Genomic DNA, 15340 nt, shown 5'->3' with positions numbered 1-15340 from the left:
CCCTCTTAAAATCATCTTCTTGCAGCTTTACAGTAAAATAGTAGCTGATTTGAATTGATTTTCTCGATTTTATTGTAGATAAAACGATTAAACCTGGTAAACACTACACCAACGAACTTATTAGCAACACAAGTTTGCATATGATTTCAGATTGAGGAGTCAATATGCATCAATATGCGTCTCCCCAAAATCTAAACAGTTTCTTTTTTTTTTTTTTTTACCATGAAGACTATGTACAATATAAATCCGGGAAGCGTTCAATATTATTCGTATGAAATGAGAGTGTATGCTGCCCGTGTGTGTCGGTGGCTCTTTGGACGTTTACAGCACAGGAAACACATGGTTTCGTATCTTTTGTATCAAACTGAATGTCCATAAGCTTTGAATTCACAAACATAAGTAGATCCAGAATATTTGAGAATAAGATCAGTCCCAAAACACATCGGTGATTGATTCTTCAGTGTTTTAATTGACTCAACCCAATCCTAAAAATATAAACTTGTTCTTGTGTTGTGTTGTAAATGGTTTTTGTTGCAGTTGTTATTGAGAAATTGTTTTCAAGTTGGACTTTGGGTTGCCTTTCGAGTGACTTGCATTTTTCCGTAAACATTGAACGCACCATCATATCAGCAGGTTGTTAAAGTGAACTCGTAAGAAACAGGTTGAGTTTCCATGAAACACCCAGGCTTTGTCTCATGGTAGGAAGTGAACGGAGGGCTGTAGAAGTTGATTAATAAAAGAGCGACATGCTGCTGAATCCACGGCAGGATGCTGTTTCAACTCAGGAAATAAACATCTACCGTGACTGAAAGGTAAAGTATACATCTCATCTTCTGTTGACGTGTGATTAATGATCCGGTTATAATAGGCAGATAATAAACTATTCTGTTGTCGGTTCTTGATTTAGTAGCTTGATGGAGTTTGCACGCAAACTGGAGAATCTTAGTGTTCTAAATATTCACACGCAGCTAAAAGCTTTCCAGAGCAACATTTAAGGAAAAGATTTTCCGGCATGAGCCACTCAGAATTTAGGTTTTGAACGAACAATAGAACCGATTTCATTTGAGATGCTTGTTGTAGTTTTGTTATAAATAGAAGATATTGTTGTTTTTCAACTTACAGTTTGTTGACAAATTATTTCCCATGAGTGAAACAAAATAAAATCACTTTTCAGTAGTTGAGTGAACAGGCAGCGTCAGTATTTTTGTTGGAGAAGCGATGTTGATTTCAGGCTTCATGTTATATGTGGAAATGAAATATTCATGCTTCTCTATTAATAATCCTCTATCAAATGGGTTTTCATACTGGTTTTATGATATTTGCATAAAAATATGCATATAGTGATATAATAATAACCTGCATGACTGCACTGTGTTGCTCCACTGATCACAGCTGGTGAAATGGAAAGTCCAGTGACCACAGACGACGAGACCGACAATTCATGGACCACAGCTGATGAGACGGACAGTCCATGGACCACGGCTGATGAAATGGAAAAAGAGAAGTGCTACGATCCTCTCGATTCTACGTTGACATTTGTGGAAAAGGATGACTTGGACTGTAAGTTGTGGATCATCATTGGCGCACTCATTCTATTGTTTTACATCGTAATGTCTCCTCTTGTCTCTCAATGCTCCCGGCAGATCTTTATGACGACTTCAAGTCTCTCAGGGCGAAGATGTCCTGTGGACATGGGGTCACTCCTTCATCTCTCACCCAGTGGTGTCGTGTTTTGTTGACGGAGGTAGGTTGATAAATACCTTTGAATTAATAACAGTCTCCATTTCAAAGATCGTCACCAGTACAATAGTTTTTTGCTCACTTTTTTTAAAATTTCATTTCAACTCTCATACCATTTGGTGATTGATCATTTGTCATATATGACAAATGATCGCCACCCAAATACAATGCAAACGTCTTTCATGACTTTAGCGAACTGATGTCAGCTGTATGAACTGATTATGACTGTTGTAAATAAGGGCGATTTTGCTGTTCATTGTGAAAATCCAGAAGACAACGGGGTTGGGGAAATTCTGAACATTTCTTGAAGATTTGAGACTTTTTCAGCACGTCACATTCAACAAATACTATTTTCCATAGAGTCCATTTTTAGCAAAAGTACAGTGGGACGTTGGTGTCGTCTGACGAGGGGACGTAGTATTTGTTGGTGATAATGAGTTACAAATGTGCTGCATTTGGATTTTTTGTTGTTGTTGTTGTTGTTGTTTTAATTGCATGCATCTGCGGCTCCAGCCAGCAGCAACTCAAGTAACTTCAAAAGATCAAAGAAAATCGTTTGTCAGGAATGAATGTGTAAATGCTGGGATGAAAGACAAACAGGCAACAGATTCTCGATTCTGATTTTGACATCAACATTTGTTTATTGTCCTAAAGAATAGCTACCACTGCTGAGTCTTGAGAATAGTTAAGAGCTTTGTTTGAATTGTGATGTATTGGTTTGAATGTGCATTAAAGGGTAACAGCTCCTTTAGATGTGGCGAATGTCGTGCCAACTGGCCCTATGTGGAAGTTCGTAAAATGGCTCTTCTGACACCTCAAGAAAGGGAGGAGTTTGAGAAAGCCATGGCCGCCAATGCAGCCAAGGATGGATTAGACTGCAAACTGGTCAGTATTTCACTGAAGTTAGATTTGCTGCATGAATATTTGCTCCCCATCCTAATAGAAATAATATTTTTATTTCCAATGTGCTCTCACCATGACAGTGTCCCGCATGCAACACCTCTGTGGCAAGAAAAAATCAGTCAAATCTCAATGTTCAATGCAGAATGTGCAGAATGACAAAACAACGGAACTATGAATTCTGCTGGCAGTGTTTGAAGGAGTGGAAGGGAGAACGACCACGGTCAGACCGCTGTGATAACGAGGGCTGCTGCAACGAGGCGCTGAAAACACTAAAAACCTGCAAAGATATTGTCTTTGCGCGTGTAAAGGGCGTCACTGGGTGTCCCTCCATCCGGGCCTGTCCCACCTGTGGATCACTGGTGGAGCACAACTCCGAGAAATGTAAAAACGTCACCTGTCTCCGCTGTAAGGTGCAATTCTGTTTTGTGTGTCTGAAGATCACCAAAGTGTGTTTAGCCATAGACGAAGGCGGTTATTTTAGGGTCTGCTCCAGCGGTGTGGCTCCGAGACAGACGTCCATACCTGTATGGCTGAAGAAAAGTTAAGACACTTCCTGCCTCTGTGTTTGCTTCTGTTTACATGTGTGCTCGGATATATCTCAAACAACTCTCAACATGCATAAATGATGTCAATTTATTGATCATAATTCGAATAAATACTAATTTGCCAAATGATGATTTGTTGTTAGTTTTTCCGATTTGACTTTCAACAGTAACATAAGAAGCCGACGCTTCAATTCAATAGTTTGAACTCCCTCCTTGTAAATGATCTTCAAATGACATGGCTTCACATTATATTCTTTACGATGTACATCTTTTATATTATTGCTTTTTTTGTGCACAATCCACTTCTCTATATTTTCTGTCTAAAACTCATGAAATGTATAAACACCCAATAAAACTTCCAAATATGATGTATTGTTCTCTGTACTTCTTTTAATGAATGATTTTCATCCTTGCAACAGGTATTTGTTCAATTCATGTTTACGTTATAATGCCTTAGTCACACTGAGCTGTTTTCAGGGAGGTCATATCATGATTCATGATTCCTAATATCACTCAAATTATTGGGTTATATTTGCTATGTTTCCTGACATGGCAGCTTTGGGTGAAGATGAGGAATAGGAAGAGAAACGGCGTGCTCATTTGATCGCCCTACATTATCAAGACACACCAATGAGGAAAATGACAGGGTGTTAAACTGGGAAGTGATGTTATAATGTGCTTCGGTAAAGGGACTACAACCGCAGCTACACTCAGAATGTGATTCTTGAAGCAGTTTCGTCAAGAATAACATTCTTGAAGAAACCCCCCCCCCCCCCCCCACAGAGACAGATAACACCACAGATAAAGCGGTGCCATTGTATGTGAGTGATTTTCACTTTCATTTGCCATTTACAGGAATTCATGTGACTTCAGAGCAGATGGGTGTTGTCTTTCTCCTAGAACTGATTAACCCTTTGTTTTAAGGTGTCACCAGACCATGTTTTTTTTTTTAATCTATCAAAGATCTGTAGCATGTTAAAATGTATGATAAGTGCATATTCTGCAGCCAGGTGTCCCCTGAAGTCAGCCGTGGCAGGATTCACAATTGAAGTGATTGTTCACTGAAATACTTGTGCAATATAGTCCATACACTTCATATATTTTACTTGTATTACACATACACTGAAATATTGAAGTCTTTCTTCATAATAATTTTAGCATAAAACATGAAATCCAAGCATACTGCATCTAAAAATATTGCAGTGTTTTATTTTCTGTTGGAAAAAAAATACTTCAGACCATCCGGTTTAATTGAGTGTAGAAAGGGCCGATAAAACAAGAATATTAGTAAAACAAATCGTTTTTCGGCGCATTCAGATGCACCGGAAGTAACCTGACAGTGGAGGTCTGCAGCCAGGTCGTTTTGAGAAAGAAAAGAAAAAAGAACGCGTATTTTAAAACGATCAAGAAACGTAGAAACGACTACCGAAAAGGAAGAAGACCAATAAAGGCAAAACAATAAACGCAACGGTTGTTGTTGCAGCTGTTTATTGAGAAATTGTTTTCAAGCCGACCTTTGGGTTTGAATTTATCTGACGTCCAATTTCCCCTGATTACCTTGAACGCATCATTGCAGCAGCTCCTTTAAAGCAGAAAGCGCACCGCTTGATTCTCCACAAAACTCACAAAACTCCTCACGGACACCGCGGGACATATTCCAGCCATTTTCTAAATGTAAATGTTGGTGAGGAAAAGTTTGATTCATTGTGTTTCTGTAGCAAACTCTGATGCAGAAAACGTTTAAATAGACGCAATAGAGATGTTGAGAGGAGTCTTCTCCAGACCTGCAGGTAAGATTGACACACCTTGCATTTGTACAGTTTCATCTGTGGAAATGGTCCAAATGTAATCCTGATCTAAACAACCAAGTGTTGTTTTCTTCTTTCAGTCGCTAGGTACCATGGACTGAGGAACCAGGGAGCAACCTGCTACCTCAACTCTGTGCTGCAAGTGTTGTTCATGACCAAGGACTTCAGAGAGGCTGTGAGACGGTTTGTAACAAAACAACACTGAAAACACTCAAAATCATCCTCATGAACTGCAGAACGGCAGAAACACTCTTCGCTGAAACAGGACTACATCGTTTTACTAATTTCTCTGCAGAAAACCGTATGAAATCCATTTAAAATCTGAAAAGTGCCGCTGTAATGTGATTAAGTCAAGATAGCGGAAAATAAAAAATGAATGATGAATGAATGGGAAAATTAGAGTAAGATTGAGCAAAAATTATAAAAAAAAAAAAAAAAGCTGTCAAAAGTCATTCTTTCTATTTATCATTCGAATATAAAGGAAAGGCAATGTTATAAGATCCAAGCTGGGACTTAAAAAGATAATTTGTAATCGTGAATAATTAAGTCATCATAAAAATTACACAAGAACACGTTCAAGTAAGAAATGGAGGAAGAAAATACCGTGCATGTAACAATTCTAACATAACTTTTATAAACTAAATGCCAATCATAAGCAATGACAGATCATCATTCAACTTTTCATCATTTTTTTTTTTAATCACAAGCTAAAAGACACATGAGTTTGAGTTTTAATTTGAAAACTTTCCCTTAAATGAGAGAGACAGGATGTATTAGGATTAAACTACTCTGCAACTTAATCAGTCAGCTTTTTCCCCTTTCATTGACGTTCCTCAGGCACGGCGAAACATGTGGAACATTTCAAGCTGATCTTAAGACGTTCTTTGGAGAGTTAGAAGAAGGACAAACTGACACATGGCTCATCACACAGGGGCTTGGCATCCAGTCAGGTGGGATGAATATTCCTTCCCAGTGTATTGACAAGACACTGGAGTTTAATCCAAGATAAACGGTCCTGGAAGTGTGCGAGTGCTGCGTTGACTCTCTCTGCAATAAAGATAAAAGTCTAATCACACCTTATTGTTTGGAGGTTAAGAAGGGGAAGAAGTTCATGCCTCACATTACTGAACTTTAAACGTTTTAAGACAAACATTTACAGATATTGTACAGAATTCTTTTATTGCAGTGTGTCGACTCACCGTGAAATAGAACGCCTTGCACCACAAGGGGCCAGTGTTTTTTGGTTTGCAGTGCGTGTTTCTTCAAAGTCTTAAAACTACAATGACCCCTGACCCTTTTTCATGTCTCCTCTCAAGTATCAAGAAAAGGTGATGCTGCTGAGTGCTTTAAGAGAATTATGAATAGTCTCAACACTGTGGAGGCTTCACGGGTAAAAAAACCAACAATAATTCAGTTCTTATCAAAGTGATATCTCACGTTCTCATTGTTTTTACAAAGTATGTGACGAGGCCTTGTTCTTCCTAAAGGTGTTCAAGATCTTGCTGACGCACGAGAACGTCTGTGTTGGTTGTGGGACGATGAGACGCACAGAAGAACAGTTTTGGCATCTTCCGCTCGAACTGGTTGAGGAAGGCGATCGTCCCTTCCAAGTGGTGAGGAGGATTGTCGCCGCGATGGAAGCCTGAATAGTCAAACATGAATATGGGTTTCGGGACGAGGTGAACGAGTCGAGTCGCGTTAGGTTTTCATCGGTGACACGAGAACCTCGGTTTCGCACAGTTCGCGATAACCTGACGACTGAATTCCACGAGGAAGTAACAACTGGGGATGGTTTTCAGGCGGACGGCATCGAAAGGTTTTTCCGCGAGTCAAAGGTCACTGGAGAGGAGCAGCTGTACTGTGAACACTGTGGGGACAAAAGGGATTCCTATGACGTAAGCGACATGTTCTAATCCATAACTTGTTATTGACAACCAGTGGGCCAATCAGAGAGGACGCTCTATTCCATCACGCTGCGAGATGCCTGTTTCTCACTTTATTTTGAAAGTCTTTTGTCGTTTGTGTCCTTTGTTCTTGTCATTTCGTTTGTGTCTTGATCAGAAATTTGAAATGAAAGATCCCCCAAAGGTTGTGACCCTGCTGTTGAAGAGATTTAAGTTCAACCACTCGTGGAATCAATATGTGAAAAGCTGTCGCGGTGTGGCGATTTCCGACACAATAACAGTACAGGTAAACTCATATTTTCATATTTTGCTAATCAGCATTTAGACTATTTGCGTATTTTACATGCAGTTTTCTGTCATCAGAGTCGGAAATATGAGCTGTATGCCTTTTTGGAGCACTTCGGTGATCTGAAAGGAGGACATTACATCGTAACCATCAAGTCTGAGGACGATGAGAAATGGTATCGCTTCAATGATACTTCTGTCGTGATGGTGAGTATTATCAGTAGTTGTGCAATTTTGTGGTGGATGAGAATGAAAAAAAAGTGTTTTTAATTCATATCTTTATGATCAGCTTCCAAACCAGTCTCTCCAGTTGAACAGGTCAGTGTTTATCTCTACTGTCTCTTTCACAGTTTATTCAATATTCACCGGAAATTATCACAAGTTGTTTTCATGTTGTTGCTCCAGATCCCGGGATGCTTACCTTCTATTCTACCGGAGAGAGAAACGTAAGGATGAGGAGGCAACAGCAGACACAAAGCATGTTGGAGGGAGTGAAGGACGAACTGCCATGGTGGACGGAGGGAGAGGAGAGAGAACGTTGGACGGGCACAGTCAACACTGGGAAGGGGGGGCGGGGGAGAAAGCTGCCGCCGAAGGAAATCGCGATTTATACGCAGCAGACGTGGGGCCTTTCACCGAGAGGTTAAGTGATGTGACGATGAGGGATTCAACCTCAGTTGAAAAATGTGACAAAGGTACTCAAACTACTCAAACAATGTATGGATATCAGAGTTTCCCACTGATTTTCGATACACGGCCAAGCAACGCTGGTGACTCGGGCTGGCAGAGCCGACGCTGGGTTTCACATCTGGTGTGTGGGAATTGTCAGTGTGTTCTGGGAACAGTGCCGACAGACATACATTCACACCAGATATCCACACCTTTGAACCCTTCAGATTTTGCAGGAAACCATGTACATCACCCCCGGGTACCAGTCCAAACCACTGGTCCCACCACACACCCCCACACACACACACATGCTAATGAAGTGGCAGGCCGGCGTGAAGCTGAGCGGCAGGACGGTGACGTGTCCGGGGGAAGCGTCACGTCCACTTTGGATCGATACTGACCCGGCAGGAAAAGCAGCGATCACAGTTAAGATTTAAAATAACAAAAGTACAGACGTTGGCCACAGTAGCGCTGCACTCAAGCTGGTAATGGTTTAAATATATGTATTAAGAGTGTGTACGCTACAGCTTTGTTTTGCTGAAGAGATTAAATCACATTTTAAAAGAGGGCTGGATGTAATTTAAAGTGAGTGTCATATGATAGTGGGCTGCATTGCAAAAGTGTTCATTTGGGTATAAACTAAAATATATAAAAATGCACAACTCTTTTAGTATTGCATAATTGATCTTTAAAGAATGGTAGCCCAGCTTCCATCCTGTTGGTCAACCGTCAAAGTGATTACTTACTAATTGGTGTTGAAGACATGGTGTTAGTTATTGACATTTGACACATTTTTGAGTAAAGTGTGAAAAGTGTATGCGTCATGTTTGCTTGTGTAACAGAATGGTGTGTTTTAAGTTGGTTTGAGGAACAGCGATGACTGATGAGACTCAATAAACTGTTTAATCCATCCTGTGAGTCCCGATTGGTTTCTAATTAACATCTGGATGATTCAGCCTTCCAGAAAGCAAAGCAGGTCCAGTCAGGCCACATCTGTCGTCACACTGAAACCTTGACTGTGTGTTTCTCTTCAAGCTTCTCTCGGAACAGAATCAATACATGGATCTTTATTTGCTGGGATTTCAACGTCGCTTTCACTGGTGGCGTAAATATATTGAAATACCCAATTTCATATGCAAAGAAAAATCGTCAGTGTGTCATAATGGGACTTTAAAAAATCCATTGTTTAATGTTGTTTTGAAATTGACCTTAGGGGGCGCGCTTGTTGTAGAAAAAGATCCAGGTTGCGCAGAGCTCCAGCACCTTGGAGCTCAACGCCAGAAGAATAAATGGTGAAAACATACTATTTCCCTTTTTGTGTTGTGGATACTTCTTCCTATTTTCTGTCTTTCGCACTTGTGTTTTAGATTAAGTCACACATGTAAACTATGTTCACTTCAGAAGAATCTTTATTACGTAATAGTGAATTTCGACTGAACAAACGTCAACTCAAGGACAACGTGTTTCAAAGACAAACACAGAACATTGTTTTATATTTCTAAACCGGAGAATACAGCAGAGAAGCCATAAACAAATGCTGTCACTATACAAGCAAAGAGGAGTGAAAAGAGATTTGACTTCTAATGCAAAGAAAGATGAAAGCGAGCGTGCCTCGCTTTCATCTATACATTAGTTTCTGCGCCACACCGGGATGGACGTCTGTCTGGGAGCCACGCCGTCGCTGCATAGCACGAAGTGAGTGCTCGTCCTCAGGCACACCTCGGTGACCTTCAGGCACACGAAGCAGAACTCCACCTGACAGCGGGGGCAGATGATGTTCTTGCAGCCCGTCTTGTCATGCTCCACCCTCTGGCCGCAGGTCGGACAGGCCCGGATGGAGGGGCAGGCCGTGACCCCCTCGACCTGGGGGAGGGCGGTCCTCTTGCAGTTCTTCAGGAGCTCCAGGTCGTGGTTGACGCAGCCGTCGTTGGCACAGCGGACTGAGCTCGGGGCTTTTCCTTTCCACGGCTTCAGACACTGCCAGCAGAACTGGAACAACTCCTTGTTGTCGGCCGTGCACACTAGGCACTGCACGCTGAGGTTGGTCAGGTCCTCCCGCTCCAAGTAGGTTTTACAGCCGGGACACTGTTGCAACACACATTGATAAGAATCTCTTAACAAAATTATGGAGAAAAAAAAAACAAAACCCAACAACCATGGTTAATTCATCTATCAGACTGTTTAATACATATTGACAAGGAAACTGGTTTCAATCCGTTTGCATGATGTTGCACCTCGAGCGTCTGACCGCCTGGACATTTCTGAAGCGATACGGAAGCTCACTGATTTGAATTCGCAATGCTCCGCGGCAGCCAGACGGGCGAGGTTCTCCTCGAAGTACTGCATCTCCTCTGCTGTCAGCACCGCCAACCGGCGCACCTCCTGGTAGGACCACTCTGCATCGCACTTCTGCAAAGTGCCGTCCTTCAATGCAGGGCACCTAAACTTGTACTGGCCCTGCAAACAGGAAGACGTACACATTTAGATGGGATTACTGGAGGTGTGCGACGTCTTAGATCAGGTGTTTGGCAACCTTCCGCCGTGAGGCTTTCGTTTGGAACTTCGTGTTTCACAAACTGACCTGAAGACATCAGTGTCAAATGTGACACTGATGTAAAGTGACGTCTTGGTTGCAGACTCACTATAGCTTCCATTTTAAAGGTTAAACCCTAAACTGGCACCCCTCAACAACCCTATTTGTGAGAGTTTGAACAGGCCCTCAATGTCAAAGAGATCAAAGACTCCTGATGTAGAGCTCTGTATCCATAACAACGTACTGCACTATTGTACCACACTACTATATAACATGTTGACATGGATATATATATAGGAAATCAGGATGTGTAAAATGCCGCTTGCTCATATCCTTACATTATCATAAGCGTGACAAGGGCGATGTCATCGAAGCTTGAACTTCTACAGGCACAAGTCCTTAACCCTTATGAAATTACAACATCAGGCTACGAAGTCACACAACATGCAGAATGTTTTCTGACAACTCTAAATGTGTTTTCTGTTTAAACCATAGTGGAGGCAGTGGTTTGTGTGCTTGCTTCGCAGCAAGAAGGTTTAAATACATATATTTGAGGTTAATTGGCGACTTTAAATTGCTGCTTGCTGTGAGTGTATGCGGTTGTTTGTCTTTGTGTGTTTGCCCTGTGATGGACTGTTGATCTGTCCAGGATGATCCCTGCCCTCACCAATACTATACCGGAATCTGCGACCATGAACAGGATAAGCTTATAGAAGATGGAGGAATAGATGGATGGATCTCTGGTTGTAGTATTAAACATTCTATTTGTATTAGTAGTTGAAACTGCGTCGTTTTGTTTTTGTTTTTTTTGCTCCTTTGCAAAAAAAAATCCTTTGTTTTTGTTTTTGTTTTTAATCTTCATTACTTTTACAGGATAAACATGTTGACATGTGGATGTCCAGTGAGTTGGAAGCACCTGATCCAGCAGGCTGCGGCACCAGCCGGTCAGAGACTCCGGAGTGACGGCGTGACCGCAGGACATCTCTGCTCTGAGGCCCGGGTCTCCCTCCTCCGGGGCTGAACGTTACAAACAACAACAACAACAACAACAACAAACAAAAAAAACAAGCACTTTGACATTAAGGGGACAACGAGGGGGGAAAAAAACCTCCTCGAGAGGACAAACGGTCGAACAAGCGCGTGGCATCACGACTTGCGCTTAAATTCCAGGAGAAATGTGAATAACTGGGTTCTTACGCAGTGGATCCAGGTCATCGGGCCTGTTGACAAACTTGAGCGTGGTATCTCTGCGGTCGTAGCGTTTCTCGTCCTGATCCGGGTTGCTCATGTTTGGCTCAGATCGTCCCCGGGATCGACTTGTTCGGCTTTTCTCTCCAGACGCACTGCTGCGTCACAACACCCAAAAGCTGCTTTTCTACTTTCTACTTTCACTTCTGCCACATTTACAAGAAATGACGCAATGTGCGGTGAAACCGGTGGAACTTTTCCGCCACTTTGTTTACATCCAGTGTCTGGGATGGATAAGTGATGTTGCTGCTTTTTAAAAAAAAATAAAGTTGCAGAAATGGGAAAATTAATCAACCTCATTATAACTAAAATGATTCTGGCTGCCATTTATAGCCCAATACTTATTAGTTAATTATTTAATTGGGACATTTACAGAGATCACAATAGGCAATGTGTGGAAACAATATTAATAACCACACAAAACAAGCACCACATTGTTGGATCTATTTATCATATAGGTAAACATATGTTTTTTTGTTACCTTACGTATTTCCCGATTTCTTCCAAACTAATACGTAGATAATTTCTCATTATTAAAGTCTTGTGTTTAAAATTGCAAGCTGTGATTTCCTCCTTTACAGACAAAAAAACAATGTTTCCCTCCAGTGAATTCAGATGATTGATCCATTTAACGCGAAGCTGCTTGAGCAAAGTTATACACATAAATCTAATCCAAGTAATCAAATATATGCACATTCTTTTGTAGGTATTTGGTATATGTTTTTTTTTTTGTGTGTACAAATACTGCACGATACAGTAGAACAGTGGCTGTTCAGAAAAATTTAAGAAAAGTATTGAAATTCAGAGTATTTTATCGTTTAAATCTTGTTTATCGCACTTTAACTATTGCATTATGTTAACTCAGTTTTATTTGTCATAAATCGAATGACATGATGTGTGCTGCGAACCTTTTGGCCAGGTCATCATTGTAAAGGAGAGATAATGAGGGTTTTTTGTTTGTTTTTGTTTTTTACTTTTCTGGTTAAATAAAGTTTAATACAAAATAATAAATACATGTTTTACATACTGTAAAGCGTAGCAATAAATTTCAGATGACGTTCAAAGTTTATTCTCTGGAAATCACCAGCTGGATTTTCAGGTGATTTCCAGTCATCAACATTTATCTCATTTTTATGTCTCATATCTCAAATTATATTTATGAGATTGGCGCACTTCAGCGGATTCAGACTGTAAACAACGTCACATTTTGTATATTATGGCACGTCTGGATTCTGTTTGAAAGTTATTAAAATGTCAAGAAACGAGCTAAGGAATCAGGGAAAACAGTTTCACTTTCACTTTAAAAAAAAAAAAAAAAAAAAAAAAAACAACAACAAAACAAAACACCCGAAAGCGAAACCTATTGGGTAAACAAGGAGTTGGGCACCGAGCTGAAGGCGCACGGAGGCGCAGAGAGATGGGGAAGATCTACCAGGTGGTGGTCTCCGGCCTGAGGAACGAGAAGTTAGTGATCGACCTGTGTAACACCGAGGAGCAGATGAAGAGCATGACGGTGCTGCAGCTCAAGGAAAAGATCGCAGAGAAACTCCCGGACAGCGCAGGTAAAGGGAGCGAGTCGCAGTTTGCGGATATTTGTGCGTGTTTTCACTGTTAAATGAGGGGAAACTGTAAGAAATGTGTATTTAATAAAAAGAATGTGATTTGGTTTTCATAAGAATGTGAAATACTTCATTTAGATCAATAGCCAGATATTAATATTTATTACAGCCACATTATGCTGACTTATTGAGGATTTTGATTATAGTTGTAGGTCGCTTATTATTTCAATCACCCCTGAAGTGTATTTCTCGTCTATTATAAAACATTAAAACACGAGTTTATTGTCATTTATATTCAGTTATTAGCTCCATAAGAACTGCTTTTTATCGTCTTCTGCGTTGTGGACAAATGTAGGTATTACACGAGGTGTTAATTGAGAATTTAATGAATGTATTACTTACTTTCACAACATTCAAGCAAACTAGCTTGTTTTTATATTATATGTTTGATTTATAAACGAGGAAATGCTGTTTTTAAATTAAATTATTAGTGTTTATTTGCAATTCAGTGCTACTTTTCCATTGTTTTCTTCCCCATCCACCATCCAGAGGGTGCAATGCAAACAGCCTGTAGCATTCTTGACCCAGAGGGGTCATCCCCGAGTCTTCCTTAGTTTTCTCCAGGTTCTCTTCATGACTTCTGTGCCTGTTTGTGTTTGTTGTTTCGTGTGTGGACAGGCCAAGAATCTCTTCGGCTGGTCTTTACAGACAAGCAGCTGGACGAGAACAACAAGCCGCTGTCAGAATACGGAGTCCAGAACATGTCCGTCATCCACGTGATACTGAGGGTTCCTGGAGGAGGGAGAGCCGCCACCGGCGTGGGTTGTGGCCACAAGACGTCCACTGCTCGGCCGTCCATCTCTGCTCCGGCCTGCCGATGACACCATGACGCCGACGCTGTCCTTCCGCTCCAGATCCCCAACACCGTTCAACTGTTTCTATCTTTCAAGGTTTTAAAGCTATCTTCACAGGCCTTTCAATAGCAGTACTCATCTAACTGTCTAAATAAATAAAAAATCTGGTTCTCTTCAATTCTTCAACGACTCGTCATTGGTCAAGTGCCCAGCTGTGAGGAGGCTTTCACATAAGTTCTGTCATCAAGACGTCAAGCAGAGAGCACATGTGGTACCTGATTTATTGTAACCAGCAGAAAATAATTCCTTTTCAGAATGGCAAAGAAAGAAATGTTGTTTTATCTTACAGTAATAGACAACTGGAATAACAATACTATGAGGGTATTAAAACATTAAACTACAGTCTCCAAATCAACTGTCAGTGCACATCCTTCCACATTGGTCATAAGTTCTGATGATGTTTTCACTCCTTTAAGCTTATTGTAATGCTCCAGTTGAAGCCCATTCAGTTGCTTTTATATGGCGTCTGCATGTTTTCCCTGAATGGGATTTCCAGGTACTGTACTGTTTCCTCCCACAGTCCATAAATGTGAGGTTAAATTGTCCCTCTGAACTGCTTATCCACATGAATATGGTTGTTTCTCTCGTTGACCTTGAATGGACTCCAGAAAAACTCCAAAAACTCCATCAGATCGCTGTAGAACGCTGCTGCAGTGTGAAGATTCTCAGGTTGATGCAGTGGTTAATAGAATGATTAAATAATTTTAAAAAAGCAACATGGTCCAAGCGGTTCTGAATGGCTTATACATTTCTAAACTTCCGGAACAAGCTCTGAGTAACAGCGTTTTTCCATCTTTACTTTTTAATGTCTTACATTTTAAGTGATCTTTTTATTCTGTAATTGGTTAAACACTTTGAGTTGCATTGTTGCAGAAAAAAAAACTTTCATATAAATAGTGGTACTTTTAAAACCTGCTGGAATTTTCATAATGAGACTGACAAAAGTTAAAAGGGCTAAAAAAAAAAAAAAAAAACACATTTCAATTGACATTTCACTGTTTTGAGGCGTTTATAAATGTCTTGGTGTTGCTGTGTTATGACCTTGCATTACGTCTTTCAGTAAGACGTCACGTCCAGACACGCCCTGAACGCAGCAATGCTGCAGTTGAAATGGAAAGTACAGAGTGAGTCAGTGTCACATTTAATTTGATAACTTCATGGGATTAATTAAAAAACAAAAAAACAAAAACAAAAAAAACCCACGCTTGATTTCCAGGAACGTTGTGTAACTG

The 15340-nt window shown here is 40.7% G+C and overlaps 3 protein-coding genes across 3 annotated transcripts; 2 read left to right on the top strand and 1 right to left on the bottom strand.

Annotated features, from left to right (window-relative positions):
* Positions 1-1400: 1400 nt before the first annotated feature.
* On the top strand, positions 1401-3188 carry LOC308147276 (E3 ubiquitin-protein ligase RNF19A-like; the record flags this gene model as incomplete). Its single annotated transcript, XM_080519382.1, has 4 exons — positions 1401-1560; positions 1644-1744; positions 2476-2642; positions 2795-3188. 4 exons carry the CDS (start codon positions 1401-1403, stop codon positions 3186-3188), a joined length of 822 nt encoding a protein of 273 aa, XP_080375508.1.
* A 6102-nt stretch (positions 3189-9290) lies between these two features.
* LOC308147212 (E3 ubiquitin-protein ligase) lies at positions 9291-11712 on the bottom strand. Its single transcript, XM_080519313.1, has 4 exons — positions 11585-11712; positions 11304-11404; positions 10138-10311; positions 9291-9939 (listed from the first exon to the last, which is right to left on the bottom strand). The coding sequence occupies exons 1-4, from the start codon at positions 11673-11675 to the stop codon at positions 9484-9486; spliced, it is 822 nt and encodes a 273-aa protein (XP_080375439.1). The 5' UTR covers positions 11676-11712; the 3' UTR covers positions 9291-9483.
* A 1315-nt stretch (positions 11713-13027) lies between these two features.
* On the top strand, positions 13028-14179 carry LOC308147323 (ubiquitin-like protein NEDD8). Its single transcript, XM_080519431.1, has 2 exons — positions 13028-13197; positions 13873-14179. Exons 1-2 carry the CDS (start codon positions 13053-13055, stop codon positions 14073-14075), a joined length of 348 nt encoding a protein of 115 aa, XP_080375557.1. The 5' UTR covers positions 13028-13052; the 3' UTR covers positions 14076-14179.
* Positions 14180-15340: the final 1161 nt, after the last annotated feature.

The sequence above is a fragment of the Blennius ocellaris genome (assembly GCF_963422515.1).
Source record: "Blennius ocellaris genome assembly, chromosome: 23".
In the NCBI taxonomy this organism is placed as follows: domain Eukaryota; kingdom Metazoa; phylum Chordata; class Actinopteri; order Blenniiformes; family Blenniidae; genus Blennius; species Blennius ocellaris.
The sequence above is the reverse complement of the archived record's forward strand: the minus strand, read 5'-3'. Positions and strand labels throughout refer to the sequence as shown.